This window comes from Pleurodeles waltl, chromosome 11, assembly GCF_031143425.1.
Source record: "Pleurodeles waltl isolate 20211129_DDA chromosome 11, aPleWal1.hap1.20221129, whole genome shotgun sequence".
NCBI lineage: Eukaryota > Metazoa > Chordata > Amphibia > Caudata > Salamandridae > Pleurodeles > Pleurodeles waltl.
Window position 1 is genome coordinate 473,864,413 of NC_090450.1, and position 21,001 is coordinate 473,885,413.

Sequence of the window (21,001 nt, forward strand, 5' to 3'; positions counted from 1 at the left end):
AAGTAAATGTGCGAACACGGAATACTGAGGCAGCATAATCCTGAAGCCATCTCGGGCCTCTTCATTCCCTTTACAGGCACTCCCTGCCACTTCAGCTCGCACTTGCAGCCTTTTGCTTTCTCCCATTGTGACGCTTTTTCGTTTTCCTCTTCCCTCTTTCCCATATGTGTCTTTTGCACGCAGTAAATGCTTGAGGCAGAAAAATAAGTGCTGGCCCCCAAAAATAAATGTCTGTGCTCCACCAGAAACAACAAGCACAAATTAAGCACTGGTAGTTTGTCAAAAAACTTACCCTGACATCTGACCTCTGTGTTTTGACATGCATTAAATGTGATATGATGAATACAGAATTTAAAGGCATCTTATTGTTTGGACCTTCGAGGTCCACCAAAAATCGGCTCGCGAACCAAAATTTTAGAAGACGGCTCAAATAATTTACTGGCTTGTCCATCTCTCTAGGGCAAATAGTCCTAGTTTTATAATGGCATTAGGCGCACGGACCAAGGCATATTGGAAGGGCTGTATTTATATGTGGTGCAGCTTTTTAGGAGCTTTGCTCTTTCCCCTATGGATTTCTGTTTCATACGCCCTGCCCCTACTTGTGCTCCGTCCGCCCGGCTGTTCGAAAAGAAACCGAAAGCCCCGTTTCTGTGAGAAGTCCAGCGCAGCGGCTTCCAGATGCCTGGCAGCTCCAACGCACGGCCAGTAATCTGCAGCGTCAATGTGACTAAAACCTCCGCCGTCTCTCAGGGACCCCGGAAAATGCTACGGTTGCTCCTCACCTGGAACTGGCCGTATCCCACTTTTTGCGCTTTCGTGTTATTGCTGTATTTCAACCGCAGGAAAATTCGCGGCTGGATGTCTTTCTTTGCCTGTTGTTGGAAGAGGCAAGTCCGGCCCGACAACTCACCCTCTCGACGTGAGTAGTTTGCTTCGTTTACATCTTTTTCTACAAATCCCCTTTCCTGTTTTTACCACTGACAGTCACGCGCCATACAATAATATAAATGTCCGACTGCAAAGAAATCGTTACTTGTTGCAAATATTATTTTACTGAGATTTGCCTGGAAATAAAAGGAGATCAAATGGCAAAAACACCGTAGAGGTAAATAATGCAATTTGGATTTTTGGAATGAGCGATCGAGGTCTATTTTAGCTCCTCTCTGCTAACTCGATCGTTCAAGCTTCTTCCTGGTTGGTGGTGCTGAAGGTGAAGGGGGCAATCAGAAAACATGTTTCAGTTTCATTTCATGATCAGCACAGTGAATGCTGGGACACTGCTTGAATGAAATGGGGTATGTGGCCCAGATTCCTACATAGAGAAACGTTATAGTCTATTAAATCCTACCGAATATGCTTTTGTACCGCTGGTATTCGGAACTCATATATTTGAAGGTGCTTAAGATCACACTATTTTGATGAGCGGGGGTCTATGATTAAAGTTGATGTTCTTAATACTTATAAAGGAAAGTCTGATTTTCCTAAAGACAGCGAGACGGGTATTATGCTTCTTTAATCTTGCATTTATTAACATAGCAGCAAGATAATTGTAAAACTACAAATCCTATCAGGCTAAAAAACAATAGCCAATGGAAAGCGAACAGTAGTACCAAACATCACCAGTCAAGGCCCAGGAACCACTATAATACCTAACATAACTGCAAACATTCCTTTTTTCTTGGGCCATAGGTTATAAAAAAGTATTGAATAAAGGAAAAATGAAGAACATAATGGTAACTGCTAGAATACACATAAAATTTCCTGACCAAAGTCCAAAAAACGGGGTCTAGAAGACAGAGAAGAGGGCATGGTAGAATAATGGAATGAGAAAGGAGAGGTTGCATCAGTAGAATCTGAGGGAGATGAATGGAGGGAATCGAGAAGCTTCTTACTTGGCTGAAGATGTTGAGAGGCAGAAACTGTTAGGGCGGGAAAAAACACATGGGTAATACAGTGTTCAGGTGGGATAATACTATATAATATGTCTTTAATAAAATTAAAACTTTCCTTCATAATTACTAGGAAAATCTACATTTTATGGCTAGACCCGAGGCTCCTATTATACTTGTTCAAATCATATTAATTACACAGACAATGCAGTATGAACAGGTTTGCAATAGAAATTATTAAAAGTGTTATCATTAGACCAATCAACCGATCTCAAAATGTCCTCCATACAGAAACCCACCCAGAATGCTTTAGATACCATGGCTCCCAAGGGAGAGTGAGCACCAAAAATGGAAGTATCTATCCCAGCAAGGGACATAACCCATCTGACCCAATGGCTGAGAGTCATGGAGAAAACTGATTTGTGAGGTTTTCTGAATGAAGGAAGGAGTTGAGTATGTAAGGTTGTTCTGAGATAGATGGTCTTTTGTTCATAAGTTTTGAGACAATTTCCCACGCACAGTTTGGGTTGGTTAGGAAAATAAGGACAAAAAAACAGTAGTTAAATTAGTTTTTGTGCATTTTCTTAAGGTGAAGTGAACACTTGTGGGATTCAAATGACGAGACGAAATGTCCGGTGCTTTTACATCAGACAAACATTTGATTGAAATGAAACACAATAACATTGTTAACTTGGCAGAGAGCATTTTAAGACAGAGGAACGTTGTCAGGCAAAGAGATGAACATTTGTAAAATCAGATTCACATCCCATAATTGAGTGTATTTTGGAATTGGAAGGTTGCAAAATCTTACTCCCTTTAATAGAAGACAAACAAGAGGATGTTCTCCCACAGGTTTTCCATTGATATGGGAATGATTCACTGAGATCGATGAACGGTAAAGATTTATTGTGCAGCAAGTTTTCCTTCCACTAGCTTCAGAGGCAAGGACATTTACTATAAAGGTAACATTTATTGAAGAGGGATCAATAGATTTTCCCCCACACCAGCTTGAACAAATAGACCAGGCCGATTTGTAAGCTCTGGTAGTGCCTGGGGCCTATGGTTTATTGATATATTCTGAAGCTTTTGCCTAAATGCCTGGATAAGGTTGGGAAGATCCTCTACCTTCAACGCTGAGAGGGTAAGAGTGATATCCAGAATTAGTTTGTGAGGAAGACCCTACAAGTCTAATAGCAGATTATGGAAGGATGGTAAAAGCATGGGATAGTCGACTGCAAGTACCAGAAGGGGGAGATACTAAACCTTTGATTGCTAGAATGGAATAACAGTTACTAAAATCATGGTCTGCTATCTGACATGAGCTAGTACTCTGTTGATCATGAGAAAGGGAAGGAAGGCATAAATGATTGCTTGAGGCCAGCCAGTCTTGTAAAAAGACATCTGTTGCTAAGGCTAGTGGATCCGAACGTCAACTGAAAAAGTGAGGAAGATGATAGTTGAGGCAGACACAACAGATCTATCTTGTAAGGCCCCCATTTGGCATAAAGCTTTTTGAAAATAGAGGGATGAAGTCTCCAATTGCTGAAATAGAGATAGTGAGAATGCCAGTCTGCTATTGTGTTGAGATTGCTTGACAGATATTCGACACAAACAGATAACTTGTGAAGAAGGCAGAATTCCCCAAAGCTTTTTTGCCAGTTCAGCGAGGGGTTTGGATATTATACTGCCAAAATGATTGATATATCTTACCACTGAGATGTTGTCTGAGGAAGAATGGAGCATTAGACTATGTTCTCTGTGAAACCTTTGATTGCAAAAAAGCCTACAAGCATCTTTAAAAATGTATATGCAGTCTTGATGCCTGTCTTGACCATGTCCCCCAAGGTGAGATCTGACCACACCGGGTGCCCCAACCTATCAGACTTTCATCAGATTCTAATACAAGATTTGGCACCAAAGCGAAAATAGTCCTGCCACTCTAGGCACTGAAATGGTCTATCTAATCATGAAGCTCCAACTGAGACTCGTGATCTAGGTGTATGATGTTTGAATAAGCAAGCCCTTTGCAAAGGTGACTATTGTTTTAAGTGAGCTGGATAATGAAGAGGTCCTGGAAAGATGGCCTGTATCGACAAGGAAAACAGACCGACAATCCCCGCAAGAGACCAGAGAGAAATAGTAGTAATCTGTCAAGTTTGAGTAATTTCAGATTTGATAGCTTTCACCTTGTATTGGGGCATAAGAAGGGTTCAATCCACGGAATTTAATTGAAAACACAGAAATTCTTTCTGAGTGGCAGGTACTAAGAATGCTTTTGCTTTATGTATGAGAAATCCTAGGTCTGAAAGGGGAGAAAAGGTGAACCGAATTTGAGACTGAAGGGTCTGAACATTTTTGACAAATTAAAAGAATATTGTCCAGATATATTATTACTATGGTACCTTGAGATCTGAGATGGGCCATGACCAGTTTAATGAGTTTTGTGAAGCACCATGGTGCCGTAGAAAGACTAAAAGGGAGAGAAGAAAACTGATATGTTTATCTCTGCCATTGAAATTGAAAAGATATTCAGAATGTGTGAAGGATGAGGATGGTAAGATATGCGTCTTGCAAATCCAAATGCACCATCCAATTGTTTTGTAATAAAGCCTCTCTGAGATGTACAATAGCTTGTATTTTCAAATATCGCTAAATGACAAACTGTGCGTAAATTTATGACCGGCCTCAAGTTTTTGTTCTTCTTCTTAACCAGAAAAGGCAAACTCAAAAAGCCTGAAAGATGGGGCTAAGAGTCTTAGATTGCTTGTTTGTGTGAGAGGGAAATAATTTCTTGGGATATTAAATCAGACATTTTGGTAGAGAACTGTGGAGGAGGGGAAGGAAGTTTGTTAAGGAACTGTGTAGAGCTCTATAGAATAACCCGCAACTGTGTTTAACAACCAAGGGTGGGTCAAAAGAGATCAAACACTATTTGTTTAGGAAAAATCTTAAATGACCCCCTACAATATGCAGAGTGCAAGGAAGATGTATTATTATTATGTAGCATTTGTAGAGTGCACTGTGACCAGACTGGTATCCTGGCGCAGAGCAATTTCAGTGGAGGGAGAATAACCAGTAGATGTTCAGAAGTTAATTATTTTGGAAACAGCCAGTGTTAGAAATGGGGTTTCTGGTTGGCTACAGGAAGACAGGAGCGTCCGGCTCCTGTTGGTGTGGAGATCACCACCGCAGCCGGGGCGCTCGTGCACCAGGATCGGGTGCTAGTGTGCTGGGAGAGGGAGGCGCCGGGCTCAGGAGAGCTTGCGGTGCGTCTCTTCCCCTTCTCCCCTTCGTCGGAGATCTAGCAACGGGAGGCCTTCCCCATTCGCAAGGAGCGGTCCCCTGGCTTCCACCCCCCTCCTGGACTGCCAGAGAGGAATGTGCGGCCAGGCAGGAGGGTAAGACTCACGCCCCAGGAGCCAGGAGGCTCCAGTGGAAACTCTGGTTCCCCTGAGGATAATTACCGCCGTCTGCAAGGACGCAGCCGGCGGCTGCTGGTGTCAGTAAAGCCTTTTTCCCCAGGTCACCCCTCCTGCCCCCGTGAGGGCCGGTTGAGGCCACGGGGATCATTGGCGCCCGGAACGGGCACTAGCCCTCGGAGGTGGCCCCTATTTGGCACAGAGGAGCGCCGGTGCCCCCCCTCCTCTACTCTACCATTCCCCTATTCTACCTTGTGGCACTAGATGTGCCTTTACCTCCCAATGACAGGTACTTTTTCTTCTAAGGTTCCTATTATGGGCTTGAGGGGACTATTATGCTAACCTGTTCTTGGATATGATGGGACTTAATGTTCCTTTTTATGGGCATTTTATGCTAATATTTGTTTCCTGACTTGCCATGTTTCTGCTGTTCCTGATGTGGGCATTTATAACATGTTTATGACAAGTGCATTTATTTCTTTAATGTGATTCCTGACTATTGCTTATGTTGCAGAATCCTGAGTACTTATGTGTTCTAATGTGACTACTGCTTAATCTTGCAGAGTATTAGTAACCTGTGTAACGTTCTGACAACTGCTAAGATAGCTGACTATTACTGACATGTAATGTTTGGTCTAATTATGTTTAGTGCAATACAGTTTATTTTTACAGAGCTTAGTGTTGTGTTTACTTTGTGGTGTGCATATGACGTCACATGTGTTGTGTGTCGTGCAAACGCTTTACACATTGCCTCCGGGTTAGGCCTGACTGCTTGTGCCAAACTACCAAGGGGGTGAGCAGGGGTTATCTTGGAAGTGTAACTCCCTTGCCCTGACTAGAGGGGGTGGGTTCTGCCTGGCTGAGGGGGGGGCATTTCTTCAGCCTGGGACACGGCAGTGATTTCTTGTATCAGCAATGCGCTATTTTAAGCGCGGGTGACATGTTAACGACCCCCAGGTTGCGGCTTTGAATCTCCTACACAGCACAGCGCTCCCCAGGCGCTGTATACAACAGAAAGAGCACTTCACGAATTCCTGGATGGTTGCAGGGGTCAGGGGCCACAGCACCCTGCCCCTGGAGACAGAAGAGGGGGGAAGCACAGGGCTAGCAGGACCCAACAACAGGCCAGCACAAGGGATGCAGATGGTGGCAGTTCCTCCTAGTGACCTAGCAGATCACAGGTCAGCATAGCAGCAGCAGTCCAAGGTGGGACCTGGTGAGTCATATTCAGCAGCGCCCTGTGTCCAAGTCCAAGCAAGTCTCTTCAAGTCTAATTTGTGGAGAAAATTCCCTTTTACTCAGTTTACAGTCTGTTTTCAATGAGGAGGAGAGGGGTTTTCAACCAGTTACAACTGGTTCTAGGAGTGTCCCCTCTCCTCCGGCACAGGCTCCAAACATCAGTTGGGGGTAAACAACCCTATTGTGTGAGGGCAGGGCACAGCCTTTACAAATGTAGGTGTGCCCCGCTTCTCCCTTCTCTCAGCCCAGGAAGACTATTCAGTACGTAGATGCACCTCTGTGACACCTCCACTATCCCTGTGTACAGGCTGTCTGAAAAATATACACAAAGCCCAACTGTCACTCTGCCCAGATGTGGATTGGAGTCAAGCTGCAAAACACCAGAGTCATAAGCGCAGAGAATGATCACTTTCTAGAAGTGCCATTTCTGTAATGATAATAAAAAATCCACCTACACCAGTAAGCAGCATTTCTCACCACTATTACAACCATACCAAACATGCCTACGCTACCCCTCATAACTCAGACAATACCCCTTAGACATAAGGCAGGGCATTTCTAATGCAATCCTATGAGAAGGCAGCCCTCACAGCAGTGATAAACCCAATAAGCTGTTTGTCACTACCAGGACAGGCCACACAACCTGACACATGTCCTGTCTTCTACATACATAGCACCCTGCCCATAGGACTAGTTGGGGCCTACCTTAGGGGTGACTTACATGTAGTAAAAGGGGAGTTCTGGGCCTGGCAAGTAAATTTAGATGCCAGGTCCCTGTGACAGAAAACTGCACACATAGGCCCTATGCTAGCAGGCCTGAGACAGGTTTGAAGGGCTACTTCAGTGGGTGGCGCAAGCAGCGCTGCAGGCCCACTAGTAGAATTTAATTTACAGGCCCTGGGTATAGGGATACCACTTTACAAGGGACTTATAGGTAAATTAAATATGCCAATTAGGTATAAGCCAATCATACCAAGTTTATAAGGGAGAGCACATGCACTTTAGCACTGGTTAGCAGTGAAAAAGTGCTCAGTCATAACGTTAGCCAACAAGGGTCAGAAAAATAAGGAGTAAAAAGGCAAAAAGTTTAGGAAATGACCCCGCAGAAGGGCCTGGTCCAACAGCCAGGTTTTTAGGGCTTTCCTGAATTTCAACAAATTTGTATGCATCCTCAGAGTGGCTGGGAGCTTGTTCCGTAGCTAAGCAGCAGCAAAGAAAAAGGTTCAGCCAGCTTGTCATGTTTTACGGAACCTATGTACCTGTACAAGGTAAAACATGGCAGACCACTGGTGTCTCTTGGGAGCATATAGTTTCAGTCTACGTTGCAACAATACAGGACCCAGCCCCTGCAAGGCTCTGAACAAAGTTGCACATAGACTTAAAAAGAATCCTATGTTCCACAGGGAGCCAATGAAGTTCCCTAAGTGCATAGTAAGCAGAGGATCTTCCCTGCAGATTCAGTGTTGAATTTGCAGCAGCTGTCTGCACTCTTTGAAATCTCTTCATCAGGAAATCAGGGGCTCTAAGGAGGATGGCATTACAGTAATCATGCCGGATGAGCATAGCACTCCGAGCAATTAGTGTTTTGCGGTGCAGTGGTAGCACTGGGAAATGTTTTCTGAGGCCACGGACTAATGCACAGACACCAACAACTTTATTCACGTTTCTCAAGAGAGTGCTGTGAATTGAAGGTAACATCCAATTTACGTATGCCCTCCGAGGGGCATATCTCCGCTTCTGCTGGAAAAGTTCAGAGTTTTTGGGGTAGCAGCAACTGAATCTTACTAGATGAGCAATAGAGAAACTCAGTTTTATCCCCATTTAATTTAAGGGAGTTTAAGTTCATCCATTTTACAGTGTCGGTCATGCACCCCCTGAAAGGAGGATACTGTGTCCTGCTGATTTTTATTAAAGGACAAAATCATTTGTGAATCATCACCATATTTGATCAACAATATGTTATGCGCATTTTATCATAGAGATCAAAGATTGCACATAGATATGAAATAAAACTGGACTAAACACAGACCCTTGACGTACTCCATGTTGGATGTGTCTAAAATCTGAGTGAAAAGGGGACAAGACCACCACCTGACAACGATCCTGCAAATATGATTCTATCCATTTTAACACAGTACCACTAACACCCAAAAATGCTAGTCTGGCAAGTATGGTGTTGTGGTTGACCCTGTCGAATGCTGCAGACAGATCCAGCAAGAATTAACACCACGGACTGGTCATTATCAACCAGACGTGCATCTCATCAATCATGCTCAGAAGGGTTGTCTCGGTGCTGTGACCAGGCAGAAAACCAAATTGTACTTCCTCAAGTAATGAGTGCACTTCCAAGTATTGGGGATATGATCCTACTAACATAGCGTTCCAGTATCTTCACAGGGATCATAAGAACGTAAATAGGCCTATGGTAACCTAGTACTGTCGGATCTGCTGAGGGTTATTGTTTTTTTTTATAAGGGCATAACTATGGCCTTCTTCCACTTGCAAGGCACCTGCCATAAACTCAGAGATTGAATTAAGAGAGACCTCACAGGTGGTATAAGCTCATCTGCCCATTTTTTCCACTGGCTAACCAGGAGAGGATCTAATGGTGAGCCCGACATGTTAGACAGTACAATACTGAGAAAAAATTCTTCAGATATAGCATCAAATCAGTCAATCCGAAAGTTAGGTTTCCCAGACTTACTAGTTGGGTTTGTGTTACTGTGACTTTTATGACCGCGACTGAAGTACCCTCTTGCTCTTTGCAGGTAAAATTGAGGTCTGTACTCCTGGTAGTTGAATCTGAATCCTTGATTACAGAAGTTTAGGCTGGTAAACAGTTGCTGTCTCTACTCTGGCAACAAAACAATGAGAAAAAACATTTTTGAGGGACTATTGGGCTTTATCCAAAGAGGCAAACGGGGTAACATATTCACTTAGTTTCTTGATAAAGGAATCACAAATAAAAAACCTTCTGCTTTGATGCGTGGATTCATCGCTGCCAAATTTGCCAGTTTGGAGTCCAGTTTTAAAAGTAAACCCTTTCTTATTTTTTTGGAATGTCTCTTTATTCACTTTTTGCAGAGAAAAACAAACATTATAACATACCCCCCAACTGTTGAGGACATGTGAGCAAAACACACATCAATTATGCATCGGTCTGCTCGTGGCCCAGGCTAGAAATTGACACTAGCGCAGAAAGTTGGACCTTTCTCCTTTCATTGTCTGCATCCTCATGGAAACCCACCAGTGCAGCTTGTGGCTCAAGCCCGCTCCGCCCTCTGACCACTAGGCATCCCCTATTTTTTCTCATTCTTTTTCTTCCCTCAGTTCTCCCAGTGAACCCAGATCTTCTTAAATTTGCGAGGGCAACCTCTCACCTGGTACATCAAATTTTCTGCCCCCATACACCAGTCCATGCCTTTCGTCCAATCCCATATGGTAGGCAGAGTGGGCACCCCTCGGTATTTCAGGATATCCCTACAGGTCACCACAAGGGACATGTTGCAGAACAATAGGCCACAGCTGCCTAAGGTTTGTTTGCTCCAGATGCCCAGTAAGACCAGTTAGGGTGTAAGCTTCATGTCAACTTCCAATGTTTCGGCCCTCACCTGTTCCAAATAAGCTCTAATCTTTAGACATCCCCACATTGTGTGTAACAGGGTGCCCTTCATTCGGCAGCCCCTCAGACAGTGTTTGTCTGTTGCCCGACCCATATGGAAATCTTTTCTTCTTTCATGGGTTATAGCCGAGTTGGTGATCCCTAAAAGACAAAAGGCTCTTTGGGTCCACATGGATAGTTCTTCAGTGTCAATAGAGGTATTATCAAATCTGGTGGTCTCAGCTAGATCCAGAATACGGGAAAGAGGACCTACAATGTCCAACATCTTATCCTGACACATTGACTAGGCCTTATCCACTCCCTGCCCTGGATCTTTGCCCAATTTTGAGAAAAAAGTAAGTATGTTGGGATCTATTTTAGGAGTAGAAGTAATCGGAGAGGTAATGAAGGTCAGGGACATTCGGACTTTAGTTTGGTCCTGGTCTGTTTGTCTAAGGGTAAACGTAGTCTAGAAGAAATATACTCCCCTACATGATCAGACGGAAGCCATTCCATTGAGTTTGGGTGATGGACTAGTTTAGGGTCAAATATAGGATGACCATCCGTGTCAAACAAAAAATTAGAATTGTAGGGGTCCTTAGAGGTAGGAACAACTTTCTCTTCTTTTCTTGAGAGCCCGACCAAAAGTCTGAATCATCAGTATCATGTATTTCGGAAATTACAATTGTGGAATTTTTATTTTCAGTTTTTTAGATTTGTTTTTTAATTTGGTAGAAACAGAGGTATTTCCTCCCCCCCCTCCCCCCTTGGAGGAGCATTGTCCTCAGTCCTATGTGAGGAGACATCACTAGTCAATAGCTCAATATTTGGCTTTAAAACTAGTGTTGGATCTGACTTAGTTGATTGTTGATTTGCCATGGCTTTGCGCTTTCAGCTTCCCCCTGCAGATTGAGCCAACATAGTTTTAGACATGAGGTTGATGACAGTATTTTCAAAATTTTCTGTAACCTTATCCATTGATGAAACAACAGCTTGGTCCACAAAGGATTGAATAAAACCACTGAGGTTATTTCTGAAATCCTCCCCATCCCCATCATTATCATAAAAATTAAAAGAATTACCCAATTCCATGACTGGAAAAAATATTAAAATAAAGCGAATGTCAAAAGTTCTAGTAAAACAATTATGGTCACTAAGGTGTCAATAAAAGTCGAATAAGAGAAGAGAGAAAGGTTTCAACACAAAAGGAGAAGACACGCTGTAGAAGTTAATGTTGAGGCGAGGGAAGGGCGGGGGATCAGGCCACGCCCTGAGGCATGTCTGACAATTCCGACGTTGGAAAATACTGACTGGAGTTGAGACGCGCTGCACCCAATGGAGTCGGAAGGGATATGGCGAGAAAAGAGCTTGTAAAAGGCAAGCGAGTGGTCAACTGAAGACAATAGTGCCCGTCGTACTGCGCCACAAGCTAATGGCAGGTGCAACCAAAGAAAGAATGGTGAGGGGGGAAAGGACAACTCTTGTGTGCATGCGGCAGCCAAATAAGGAAATGGGCAATAATTCAGTATCAAGCCATATTAATTCATGAGCTTCAGAGTTGTAATTAATTCATAGACATCGATTCTAGCTTGATTGATTTGATTGAATGATTTTTCAGGACAATATGACAATCCCAGTGCTAATATTTGCTCTTCTGCCTTTGTCAAACTTAAGGTATTGAGATTAATAACCGCTTTTTGATCAATTGTTTCTTGCGGCTCAATTTCCCCTTTGTTACAGGCATTATTTTCTGTTCTGGCCCTCCTTCTTCTCCTCCTTGGCCTCCTCCTTTTGGGCCTCTTTTCTGATTCCACGGTATCGGGTTTCACTTCAGATCAATGCATAAGAAATTCAACTCATATCCTGTTGAGGGCACCTCTACTTCAGCAGCTCCACTTTTAGCAGCAGCACTTTCCTCTAAGGCTGAATCTACATCTTAACTTGCAGAGCGTAATGATGGCGTTGGGCCTGCCTGATATTATCTGATAGTCTCTATCACCTTATATTATCAAATCTTTTCGCAAATGAAAAAATTTCCCATGCTCATACTTCACATTGTCTCTTTTAAATATAATCAGCTTCCAATTTTTTAAAAATCTTGTTACTTGTTCAATTTCTCCCATTTCTCCACCATTTGTTTGTTGATAAAATCCGGATCCTGCTCTTTTCTAAGCTCCTCGTCTATTTGTTCAATTTCTTTGAGTATCCTTTTTGTATCAATATCAGCATACGTTATAAATATTTTATCAGTCAAACAGGTGCTTCTGCATTACTGCTTGCTCACTCCTTAAGCATCTCAGGATGGGTTTTTTGTAGCTCGGTGTAACTACAATCCTCAAACTGAGAAGTATGCACCTCACCTCTAAGTATTTTCTCAGAGACTTCCTTTCCTACCATTTTGCTGGCTCTGTATGAGATAATCTTTCATATCTTTTTAATTTCCTCTTGACAAAGCCAGTGTTGTTAAAGAGGGCCTCTTTTTGACATGGTTAAGACGAGAAACCTAACAAAGGGCAGGAGGAGTGGCCTCACCTGTCATGCACCACCCCTAAGGTGTTGCCTGCGAGGTGGACCCTCTTTTTCATTTTCCTCCTTCTTGCATTGATAGAAAATAGCCCATGAGGTTTAGGGAAGCGACCCTTCCCACAGGAAGTGGTCACTATAGTGGGTGTAGCCACCCAAAGGTAAGTGTCCCATTGGACACTACCAGGTTCCCCCTAAAATGCCCACTAAATGCAGTATTTAGTGGGCACCCCTAGACCAAGATTTTGTATTCAAAAGGACAAAGAATACCAGCACCATAGACGATCCAAAGCAAGAGAACTGTGGGCCTGCTGCATCAAGAAAAGGCGCCAAACCCTGCCTGCTGCACCCAGGGCACAACAATCGCTGCTGCGGAGGAGTTGAACACTGGACCTACCTCAAGAAACCCAAAGGACCTCCAGGTTTAAACAATCACCCAGGATCTCCCATCTGAGTGGAGGTACCACTCTGCAAACCAACAAAGACCAACAAGCCAGTGAGGGTCACTTTACTGACTGGCTGATATCTCTCAAACTGGAAGCCGCAGCCAGACACACCGACGACCACTAGGACAAACCCTGCAAGTTTGGTGGCACTGCGCCCTCCAGTGGCCAAGTTGTGACAATACCCAGGTGTATTTGTCAGTGGACATCGGACACCAAGAAAATCAGCTCCCCCGGACCTGAAAAAGGACCAGGAGGAAGCCCCAGTCAAGGGACTTCAGGAACACCCCGGACCTCCTGTCAGAGTGCCCCTGTTGTCCTGTAAGCCACCCTCCAAGAAACTCACCTCCAGCTCTAAGGGACTCCATTGTGCACAGCTCCTGGATAAACAACTCGCCCTGCGCCCGGCCGCCCAGGTGTATAAGGTTTTAGATGTCCCGACTTCGGGCAGATTTTTATGTGCAGATAAATTTAGCACATATTGTATTATATTGTGTTAATGTTGAGGGTACTATTTTGTGAATATATTTTTAGAGCGCATGGGTAGGATGCATTTATGCTGATGAAAGATGCAAGTAAATTTGTTATGGGTAGAGGATGGCAAGTGCATTGAATTATTTGGAACATGTTTATAAAATGTTAATGAGAACTAAAATGTTTTAATCTTTGACTAGTGATCTAGTTTCTCCCGCAATACACTGTGTAAAAGTCTGTTTTGTTTGTTTATACACTGGGTTGTGTGAAAAGTATCACTTTAATGTCTATTACACTGCTGGAGATCACGTTTATTTAAATAAAATATGAATTAAGTTTCTTTGTTGTGAGCACAGCGGATGCAAACGGCCGAAACTCATCAAGTGACTTTTTCTCACTAAAGGAGATGTAATTTCCAACTACAAGTGTCTACACCCATTTCTTTGAAGGGGATTGCGGTAATATTCACTGAAAAAACAAAGGTTACAGGGACGTTATAGTTATGTTGATGTTTTACCCATAAAAAAACATAGAAATTCAGCAGTTGTAGTTATACTTATAGATATACTTATATGAAGAAACTATAACTCATTGCCCAAAGTTACTTTCTGGCACGAGTTATAGTTACTTCAGATATGTATAACTATAACTGCTGAATTTCTATGTTTTTGTATGGGTAAAACATCAACCTAACTATAACGTCCCTGCTGCCTTCATTTTTTTTCAGTGAATTTTTATTGCTTTTTTAACGCACACGTTAATATTTCTGTCAGGTTGCGGCCAGCCAACCATGGTTTGCTTTTCACCAGGATCCGAGGAGGATTCTCGAATCCATAGATCGGCCGTAAACAAAACAAATGGCAATTTTTTGACCGCCCTCCAAGTGTCCTATGGGGTCAGGATACCTGTATCGTGACCCCTTTCAGTGATATTTAGACTGTTCTTTACTACCTCTAGGCAAAGCGGCCAGCCAATCAGGGCCTTGCTTTTCCCCAGGATCCGAGGAGGCTCCACATCCAAAAATATACAAATGTGTTTTTTATTTAAGAACTAGAAAACTACAAAAAAATGTACACCAGATAACAAAAAGGCCTCTTTCTGGACCAAGAGCTACCTTTCTGCCAAATTTGGTGTAATTCCGTCCAGTGGTTTTGAAGCTTTTGCTGTTCAAAATCCCTATGGAAAAATGAATGGGGAAAACACATTTTGGGACCCCCTCTTTTTCTCAGCCCCCGCTTGACAGATTACCCTGAAACTTTCCAGACAGTAACTGATGTGAAGTCTGTTGTCTTCTGGAAAATTTTGTGAAGATTCATCAAACAGCGCCTGAGTTATTAGCAAAACAAAAAACGTTTTCTCTACAGAAACTAGGTCCTAACTATATATATATATATATATATATATATATATATATATATAAAACGCATTGCCAAAACACACGAAGCACGTCGGGGTTATCAAAGCAACCTACTGCAACTCTTTTATCACCAGCAAGTTTATTCTAAATCCAGCAAAGACAAATCCTGACGCGTTTCGGAGCCTCCGCTCCTTGCTCACAGGTTACAAAAGTGCCATTCTGATTCGGTGACTATATACAACAAACTATTACACTCTAAATGGAGACATAAACAATGGACTAACAGAACTTACTGATATTGAATGTAATCATTTCGGCCATCTTTAAATGTACTAAGATCACATTATTCCTGCCTCAGAATTATATATACAAACAGCATAAATAACTTCTTTACACATCATAATTACTATTAATATAAAAAATCTACTAATTAATTACTATTAATAAAACTACTCCAATTTGAACCAAACATAACGTAATAATGTCACTTATGATTTATATTGTTTTTAATCAAAGTGCTGAGAATCGCACAGCCATCATGAGATCCCCTTTATACAGTATAACCTAAATGAAATACGAACTTCGAAAATATATCAACTATAAATAAATACACACAAAATATAAAAACTTTTTTTTTTACTTAAGGATTCTATTTCAAAATTGATCTCATGCTGCACTAGTCAGTTCTTCAATATAAAAACTCTTTTGCCTTTTGACTCTTTTGCCACGATGTCACCCTAATAAATAAATAAAGAGAATATAAATAATCAAGTTTTGAACCTACAATCTACAAACTAATGTGCACAATAAACCTAATCAAATATCTACCATAACTACCATCACTAATAACATCTAAATAAGTATTTTTCTAAAGAATGTGTTTCAAAATTAAAAAAAATATGTGTGAAAGCTAGTTGATAAAACTGTTCAAATTGTTCAAGGTATATTCATATTTTAACCTAGATGTACTGATAGCTCTTCATCAAGATTTAATCCTTCCGGATAAGTTGTTCTATACTTGATAATTAATTTTAATCTCCTGCGTTCCTGTTCTCTGTTCCCTCCTCTCACACGGATAGGAATAATATCCAACACACAGAAATTCAATAAATTAGTATTCTTTTGATGATATAGGGCAAAATGCCTTGCAATGGGATAAGTTCTATCCTCCTTAACAATAGCTCTCATGTGTTCAAGTGCACGTATTTTTTGCTTTATCAATCACAGATTTTTTTTTATAGAGCGCACTACTCACCCGTGAGGGTCTCAAGGCGCTTGGGGGGGGCAAGGAGGGTCACTGTTCGAACAACCATGTCTTGAGGTTCTTTCTGAAGAGCAGGAGGTCTTTGGTTTTGCGGAGGTTGGTGGGGAGGGGGTTCCAGGTTTTGGGGGCGAGGTAGGAGAAGGACCTGCCTCCTGTGGTGGTGCGTTGGATGCGGGGGACTGTGGCTAGGGCGAGGTCGGCTGATCGGAGGTTGCGGGTGGGAGTGTGGAAGTTCACTCTGTCGTTGAGGTAGGTTGGGCCGGTGTTGTGGAGGGATTTGTGTGCGTGGATGAGGATCTTGAATGTGATTCTCTTGTTTATGGGGAGCCAATGAAGGGATTTGAGGTGTGGTGAGATTCGTTCGTGGCGGGGGAGGCCGAGGACGAGGTTGCAGCTGTATTCTGGATACTCTGGAGGTTGCTTTTGAGTTTAAGTGTGGTGCCGCTGTAGAAGGCGTTACCGTAGTCTGGTCTGCTGCTGATGAGTGCATGGGTGACTGTCTTCCTGGTCTCTGGGGGAATCCATTTGAAGGATTTCTTTTGAGTGTGGAGTGTGTGGAAGCAGGAGGAGGTTAGAGCATTGATTTGCTGTGTCATGGAGAGGGAGGGGTCTAGGATGATGCAGAGGTTGCGTGCGTGGTTTGCAGGAGTGGGTGCAGGAGTGGGTGCGGGCCTAGGGCGGTGGGCCACCAGGAGTTGTCCCATATGGTTTTGTTGGGGCCGAAGATGATGATCTCGGTTTTGTTGGAGTTAAGCTTGAGGTGGTTAGTTGTCATCCAGTTGGCGGTGTCGAGGAGAGCAGCGTGTAGGTTGGTTTTGGCGGTGGTGGGGTTGCAGGTGAGGGAGAGGATGAGTTGGGTGTCATCAGCGTAGAAGAGAGGATAGTGATTCCGTGTGATCGGAGGATGTTGGCTAGGGGGATCATGTAAATGTTGAAGAGTGTGGGGCCGATATAACATTTGTCACATGGACAACTCAAAGAATAAATGCAAAATTCTGTATTACAATTCAAGTGTTTTCTAATTATAAAAGGTCGAGTTTGTTGTGATAACTGTATTTGTTTACAGCTATTGCTGCCTTTACATGCTTTACAAGATCCACATGCGTAAAAACCTTGTATTGGTGTCTGTCTACAACTTTGTGCAGAATGTGTCAGACTTGTCTTTAAGAGAGGTACATCTTCTGAATGTAATTTGAGGTTTCTGCCCAATGACATCCACCAAATGCTCCTCCGTTCTTAATATGTCCCAAAATGTATTCAAACTACGTCTTACCTCCCATGCTTGATTGTGGAAGGTTGTAATAAATCTTACAGGCTGACTTTCATCAACTTTATCGTTCGCCCGGGGATTAGTAATTTCTCACGGTTTAGCGACAACACTTTCTTGCAGGTATTTTCATTAAGATTACGAGATTCCCTCTCTCAAGGAATCTATTCCTCATAGTTTTTACTTCCAGAAGAAAATCATTATCATCACTACAATTTCTTTTAGCTCTGAGTAATTCTCAGAGTTAGTGCTGTAACATTGCTCCAGTACACAGGAGCCTGCTGTTTCTAGCAGCTCCCTGAGTGTGGGTGCAATGCCAGCTCCCACAGGAGACAGAAGCCGGAGGGACCGCAGGAGCCTAGAGGCTATGCCGGCATCCCCACGGATTCAAAATCGGCCTAGTTAGGGTGGCCACATGTCCCCTCTTCCTTTAATGAAATAAGTATTATGCCCCGGGGAGGTAGTGTTCCCAGGGTCCAGAGGGATCCTTGTGGCCTCCCCTTTAAAATGTTATTATCATAGCTGCAGGGAGGTGGTGGTTCCCGGAGCGTGGGGGGTCTGTGCAGCCCCCTCCCCCCCATATATACCTGTTTCGATAGGACATGGGAAAGGCATCCCCCCTCCCCAGTTTGATTTCGGCCCTGGGACCCTATCCCTTTGTGCCTGGCTGCAATTGTAGAGGGGAGGGAGGCATGCGCCCCCCTCCCTGGGTCGATTTCAGCCTTGGGGACTGTATGCCCCGGGGCCAGGCCTTATTTTTAAAGGGGAAGGGGGACATGCAGCCCCCCCCCTCCTTGGGCGGACTTTGATCTTGGTGACTCCTTCCCCCAGGGCCCGGCCTCGTGTGAAAAGAGGGAGGGGACCATGTGAGCTGGCCCTGGGGACTCCATCCCCCAGTACCGGCTCACAGGCTGTGTCCCTGGGGACCCATTTCCTGGCATTGTGTTGTGCTACATTCTCCATTTGTGGAGTTTGACATCGGGGATATATGACCCTTATGATGGGGTTCATGTTCTCAGTCCTATTGTTGTTGCAATTGTCATTTATGACATATATCTTTGAAATATTCCACTCCCTAAGCACATTGGGACATTGACACTCATAGGACCCATTGAGGTGATTCCCTTTTGAATCGTAGTTGGTTCTTTATCTCTGGTCTTTGATTGACAATTATTATAGACGGATCTGATTTGAAATGCTGTTCAAGCCCAGAAGTCTTCTCTACAAGGTGAAACATGTGTTAGCTGTTTGTACATCATAGCAATTGTGTACAGAATATTTTGGGACAACATTTGCAAACTGTAATTCTTGAGGCTGCTTGTACTTTACATTGATTATGTATGGAACATATTGACACAATAACTGCAATTAGAAATTCTGAGATAAACTTTGTTTCATATTCTTTAATATTACTGATTTATAAATAAAAAGGTAAATTGTAAAGAAACATATGATTTATAAATTCACGTGTGACTTAAAAATCTATGGGGGTCATTATGAGTTCAGTGGGCGGCACTGCTGCCCGCCAAACTCATTGCTGCCACTTGACCGCCAGTGTGGTCCTATTATGAGATTCCAGCTGGGCCGGCGGGCGGAAACAGTGTTGTGCCTGGTAGCGGCAGCTTGGTGGGGGCGGCGTTTCAACTGTGGCGGCTCTGCCACGGTCATAATATGGCAGGCGGACTGCCACTACCGCGGTGGTCTGCCAGCCACCGTGAGTCTGGCGGTCCAAGGGCCGCCAGACTCATAATGAGGGCCTACATCTCCAGAATCCTCCAGTGGATTGTGCTCATGGTGGTGTCTATAAAAATTCATTAAAATGTAATCTATTTGTATAAATTGGTGTCTGATTTATTTTGTATTGTGCGATTTTCTTATTTAATTGTTTGGAGCTTCTAAACGCTTTACACTAGTGCCTTTGTTTAAGCCCTGCTGCTCAAAGTCACAGCTACCCAGGGTTAAGCTAAACGTTTTACCAACGATCCTGACTGGACCCAAGACATTTTTGCGTGTATATTACACTGTAAGGTCGCACAATCATACCATAAAATGCACCACAATCCTCACAGTATCAGTGCCCATCCTCAATGTCAGACCTTAACGTCTCTGAACCCCTACAGATAGAAACAAAAACTAAACTGTTCTAGAATTGGGGCCCTGGCTCAGCCAAAACAATACATGGGTTAGCCATGGGGTAGGTGGAAAATTGTATTTATCTGGACCTTGAGAGAGACACATGTTGTCTCTCCAAAATCCAACATTATACCAGTTGATTAATGTACCTTAAAGATTCAGCTCACTTACAGTCATATGGTCTTCAGCTCCTCAACACTCTGGGTACAAACATGCTCCTGGGGTTGGTTCTGGGCTGCGGGACCAAAAGATCCTTGTGGTTTCTCTGTGTCTCTGTTCCTTCAAAATTCTTCAAAGTAGGCTTCCGTCAGGTGGACCTTACTTCTGGCTATTCCTGGTCATGGGCATTCATATCTCTCAATTACCTCGCCCTCATTCAGGTCACAACTGTGATTGCAACACTGGAAATGCTGTGTCCAACACAGGAGAACCCTTACATTGCTTCTTCAGTATCAGACATTCCTTCCAAAACCTCAAGGAGTTTGTTGCACCCTGAGGGCTTGAAGTATTGCAAAAAGCCTGTGGCGCTAGGGTTTTCATTTGGTTCAGTAGAGGAGGGTCTGGCAAGAGATGCAGGCTTTTTGCATTTTGACTATCCCATTAACAAAATGCAAAGAGCTTGGCGTGCTCTGCAGCACCTTGTACCTCACCCAGGGGGCTTTATTAATAAAATGAATGTGTGCTAGAGGTAAGGGAGGTAAAATGATGAGCTTGATTTTAGTTGAGAGTCTTAGAAAACTTCACACCAAGCAGAACCAGACACCTGGTTTGAGTCTAGATTAGCCCACCTCTGCTCAATGGTTTGTGAAGGCAATTATGGTCGCAAACCATTGAACTGACATCCAACTTTTGTGGGTATCTGATTTGAAAAATTGTATCTGTCTTTATAAAACAGCTTCCACTTTGATGAATGGATGTTTGCTGACTGTAAATAGTTTCTTAGAGACACAGTAGCTGCACTTTAAAATGTGAGGAGATCTCCATCGTTGATAGCAGTCATAAATAGGTACATTGGTTTTGTGAGCCCTCCAACAGCTACAAATGCCCACTGGCAACCTAAATATTTAAGCAGATTACAGAGCTATTAAGTACTCTAGGGCCATATATGTGTAGATATTCCAGTCCATATTTTTAATTTCCATTATGGGATGTGCATTCTGAACTTATTATGGGACAGACAAGATCAGACGTCACAAAAGAATCATTGGCATAGCCAATAGGTTTCATCTAAGCAAAAGCTATTGGTTTTGCCAATATGTTTTAGTCATGAGGTACATCAGCTTAGCAGCTGTTTGGCATGTCTAAAAGTTAGTGGTGTAAAGGAGAGTGGCGTGGAGTGTCGTAAAGTAGAGTGTCGTGGAGTAGAGTGGGATGCTATGTAGTGTCAGAAAG

The 21,001-nt window shown here is 43.2% G+C and overlaps 1 protein-coding gene across 1 annotated transcript in view; it reads left to right on the forward strand.

The window, feature by feature from the left end:
- The first annotated feature begins 647 nt into the window (after positions 1-647).
- The window catches only part of LOC138265788 (ubiquitin carboxyl-terminal hydrolase 50-like), a 384,629-nt gene continuing 364,275 nt past the window's right edge, over positions 648-21,001 (forward strand). The window contains exon 1 of the mRNA XM_069213817.1: positions 648-919. Within this exon, the coding sequence (XP_069069918.1) occupies positions 679-919 (241 nt within the window). The 5' untranslated portion in view covers positions 648-678. The remainder of the gene's footprint in view (positions 920-21,001) is intronic.